Source organism: Lolium rigidum, chromosome 2 (assembly GCF_022539505.1).
Source record: "Lolium rigidum isolate FL_2022 chromosome 2, APGP_CSIRO_Lrig_0.1, whole genome shotgun sequence".
In the NCBI taxonomy this organism is placed as follows: domain Eukaryota; kingdom Viridiplantae; phylum Streptophyta; class Magnoliopsida; order Poales; family Poaceae; genus Lolium; species Lolium rigidum.
This window is the reverse complement of record NC_061509.1, coordinates 191,236,585-191,240,147: the sequence shown is the minus strand read 5'-3', so window position 1 is coordinate 191,240,147 and position 3,563 is coordinate 191,236,585. Positions and strand designations below refer to the sequence as shown.

The 3,563-nt window shown below is 45.7% G+C and overlaps 1 protein-coding gene across 1 annotated transcript; it reads left to right on the top strand.

The window, feature by feature from the left end:
- Window positions 1-63: 63 nt before the first annotated feature.
- LOC124690411 (protein trichome birefringence-like 14) lies at window positions 64-1,646 on the top strand. Its single transcript, XM_047223800.1, has 4 exons — window positions 64-211; window positions 293-412; window positions 506-701; window positions 781-1,646. Exons 1-4 carry the CDS (start codon window positions 64-66, stop codon window positions 1,616-1,618), a joined length of 1,302 nt encoding a protein of 433 aa, XP_047079756.1. The 3' UTR covers window positions 1,619-1,646.
- Window positions 1,647-3,563: the final 1,917 nt, after the last annotated feature.

Here is a 3,563-nt window from a genome sequence, read left to right as displayed (position 1 = left end):
TTCACAGCATTACTTAAGCAGAGAGCTGCAGGCAAAGGCTTTCTTCCCCTAGCTTTGACTGAAATGAACGGCGCGTTTCTGCATCTTGTCGACAAACCATCCTTGGGTCGTGTTCTTCTCCTCATTCTGCCTATTGCTGTTTGGTTATTGCTGGATGTATCCACAGTCCTCAAAAACTTCAGCGGCATAACGTTGAAAGGTTCTACCCCAGGTACGTACTGTATGCATGTCTGTCCCTGTCAATAGAGTCGTTAGATATATCTATGTATGAACTTTTCTGACATCTGATCAGATCTCCTACTGCAGCATGGGCAGCACCGTCTTGGAGATGATGATGATGTGCCAGGAGGTTCTGCAGATCTAGCTTATGACGCCCATCACGCTCAGAGAAGTAGAGCTAGCAGGAACAAAGGTAAATATGGATTTAAGAGTTCGTGCGCATCAAATTCTAGAGATTAATTTCACTGCATAATATTGAAGAATATTGTTTGCCACTGATTGATAGCCTGTAACTATGCAAAGGGCAAGTGGGTAGCAGATGTGAAGCGGCCACTCTACTCAGGTAATGCCTGCAAGCAATGGCTATCAAAAATGTGGTCTTGTCGCGGGATGGAACGGACGGATTTCTCCTACGAGGGCTACCGGTGGCAGCCGCATGATTGCCAGATGCCTGAGTTCTCAGGGCCAAACTTTCTGCATAGGTATTATTTGGGCCCTTCTCTGGTTAGTTTTCTTGAACATCGCCTGGAGTTAGTAACATATCCGAGGATTTGATTACAGGATGAGGCACAAAACTCTTGCTTTTGTTGGTGATTCGCTTGGCAGAGAGCAGTTCCAGTCCATGATGTGCATTGCAACAGGCGGCAAACACAGCCCTGAGGTTGAAGACGTCCGAAAGAAATACGGCATTGTCAAAGCTTCGAGTCCTTTCACTCCTGGTGGCTCTGCTTACCGATTTCCAGACACGAACACCACCATCCTTTTCTACTGGTCTCCTACTCTATCAGAACACGAACCTTTGATGAACATGACGACCAAGAAAACTAGCAACGCGTTGCATATCGATCGTCCAGCTGATTTTTTGAAGACGCATCTCCACAGTTTCGATGTCCTCGTGCTGAACACTGGCCACCACTGGAACATGGTGAAATTCAGGCGTAGCCATTGGAAGCTGTACGACGAGGGGAAGCCTGTCGGAAATGGAACACTCGCGACAATGGACTTCAGCCGTGCGAGGAAGATCAAACTGCACAATATCGCCAGATGGGTGGATTCGGAACTTGTGCACCATCCTCGGATGAAGGTTTTCCTCAGGACAATGTCGCCGGAGCATTTCGTGAATGGTGAATGGAACACTGGTGGAAGATGCGACAGCACCATCCCCCTGTCTAGCGGAAGCGAGGTCTCGCAGGATCGTTCAAGTGACTTGGCTGCTGAAAGTGCGGTGAAAGGGACTCGGCTTAAGTTGTTGGATATCACCGCGATCTCACAGCTGCGGAGCGAGGGTCATATCTCGAATCATAGTGTCAAGGCTCAGAGGGCCGTTTACGATTGTTTGCACTGGTGCCTTCCTGGTATACCAGATATGTGGAATGAGCTCCTCTTTGCACAGATGTAGTAAAGTATGATACATATTTCAGTTTCAGTTTTTTGACCTCACTAGTAAATGTGCGCATGCACATCTCTTCTTGACAATAGTGCAAATAAATCACCTGGTAATGTTCAAAAAAAATCACCCTGGTAAAAAAAATAGTGCAAATAAATCTTTGCTACATATCTGAAGACGAAAATAAGTGCAAAATATTGTATAGCATTAGACAACAGTGATTGTATGTACCTAAGTATCAACAATATATTTTTGATATATAGATATGAAGATAAAATATTGTATATTCTCCGAGCCGGATACGTGGGATAGAGAAGCGACCTACCTTGTATGAGAGTCAAAACAAACAAAAAACAAAAACCATGCCCTAATAACATACTATCACACAATTACTAAAACATCATCGGGAACACAAGAATAGAAATGGTAAGATTTTACTAATGCAAAAGTTTTAGCGATAGGTTCAGTGAAACATGCATAAATCCATCACAACTACAATCTTTGCAAGTTCCACAAACCTACCAGATCCAAGAATTTCAAGCTCTCAGGTTCTGCATTGTACGAATGTTGGGCATTCATGTTGGAACAAGTAAAAATTGAGGAAGCCCTGGTCCCTTGAAGAGGATGAGAAGCTCATGAATCACATAACAAGGCTGGTCGCGGCTACTGGAACTCTGTCCCTAAACTTGCAGGCGAGTAAAAACACACATTCTGATTTTAGTCTTGCAACTTCCAAAATTTCCTATTTTCTTCTCCCAAGACTCCCCTCTCTTAGTATGTCCAATTATCTAAATATGCCTAATAAATTGACGCTGAGGTCGACAAGTATAGCAAGAGTTGCAGGCTCTCTTCAAATACATTTTTCGTAATCTGACAGACTATAGTTAGTTTTTAGTTCTTCACAACATGGAAATGTTTAAGATAAATTTCTGGAGGGATCCAAAGGTGTGGCATAAATATCAAGAATACACATTATCAGGTTTTTAGATCATCTCTATATTGCTTGAATAAAGACTAACCTTACTGGTATCCGACAATCTCTCTCACTACTGTTTTTTTTTATTGTTCACCGGGAGGAGCACAAAGGATCCCACCTGAATATTTGTATTCCTTCAGAGCATCAACAGATCGGGCGAAGGCCCTGTAGGTAGCAGCAATACAGGGGAAAAGGAGGAGTCATCTCCCAACGCAAAGGGGGGGAGCTCAAGAAGAAAGAAGAGAGGATCACAGTCGTTCGGGGAGGAAGAACGTGAGCCAGAGGTCGACATCGTCGCGGCTCGCCAGCGGCAGCCGCACACGCGAGAGCACCGCGTCATCCCTGCACCGTTTGCGGACAAGAAGGAGGGAGGGCGACAGGCCGTTGAAGACGACGTCGTTCCTGTGCTTCCAAAGGTGCCATAAGCACAGGAGGCGCAGAGTCGAGGCCGTCGCCGGGCGAGCAGCGGGAGGCAGGGTGCACGCGCCAGCAGCCGAGGCGAGGAGGTCAGCACCATTTGCAGCACCGATAGCGGACCAGAAGCTCTGGGCGAAGGGCAGCCGAAGACGATGTGGCTAGCAGTCTCGAGAGGGGCAGGGCAGATGGGACAAGCCAAAGAAACAGAAGCTCTCACTATTGTTTCAAGCCAAAGAAACAGAATTACCTCATGAAAAGGCTAAGCTGGTGAATTGCAGCTTCACTGAAAGTGCTATGTCTTCGTTACGAAAATAAAAGCCCTCTTGTGGTGAGAAGGTATATAAACAAGATGGTGCTGGCTTTTTCGTGCACTGCAGGAGAAGAAACAATTTACATGGTTAGCAAAACATCTAGAGATACGTAGTTGGAACAGAAGTAAAACGGTGTGCTTTTCCTTACGCTTGAATATGCCTATCGACGCAAGGCCTGGTCCAGTATGTTTAACTGCGGGATGCGATCCAGGAAATTCAGATTCAGCCCAGGGTGGAGGATACATTTCATTGG

Coding starts and splice junctions, on each gene's coding strand:
- LOC124690411 (XM_047223800.1), top strand. CDS start 64: ATGAACGGCGCGTTTCTGCATCTTGTCGACAAACCATCCTTGGGTCGT. Junction 212..292: donor GTTGAAAGGTTCTACCCCAG/GTACGTACTGTA, acceptor ACATCTGATCAG/ATCTCCTACTGCAGCATGGG. Junction 413..505: donor TAGAGCTAGCAGGAACAAAG/GTAAATATGGAT, acceptor ACTGATTGATAG/CCTGTAACTATGCAAAGGGC.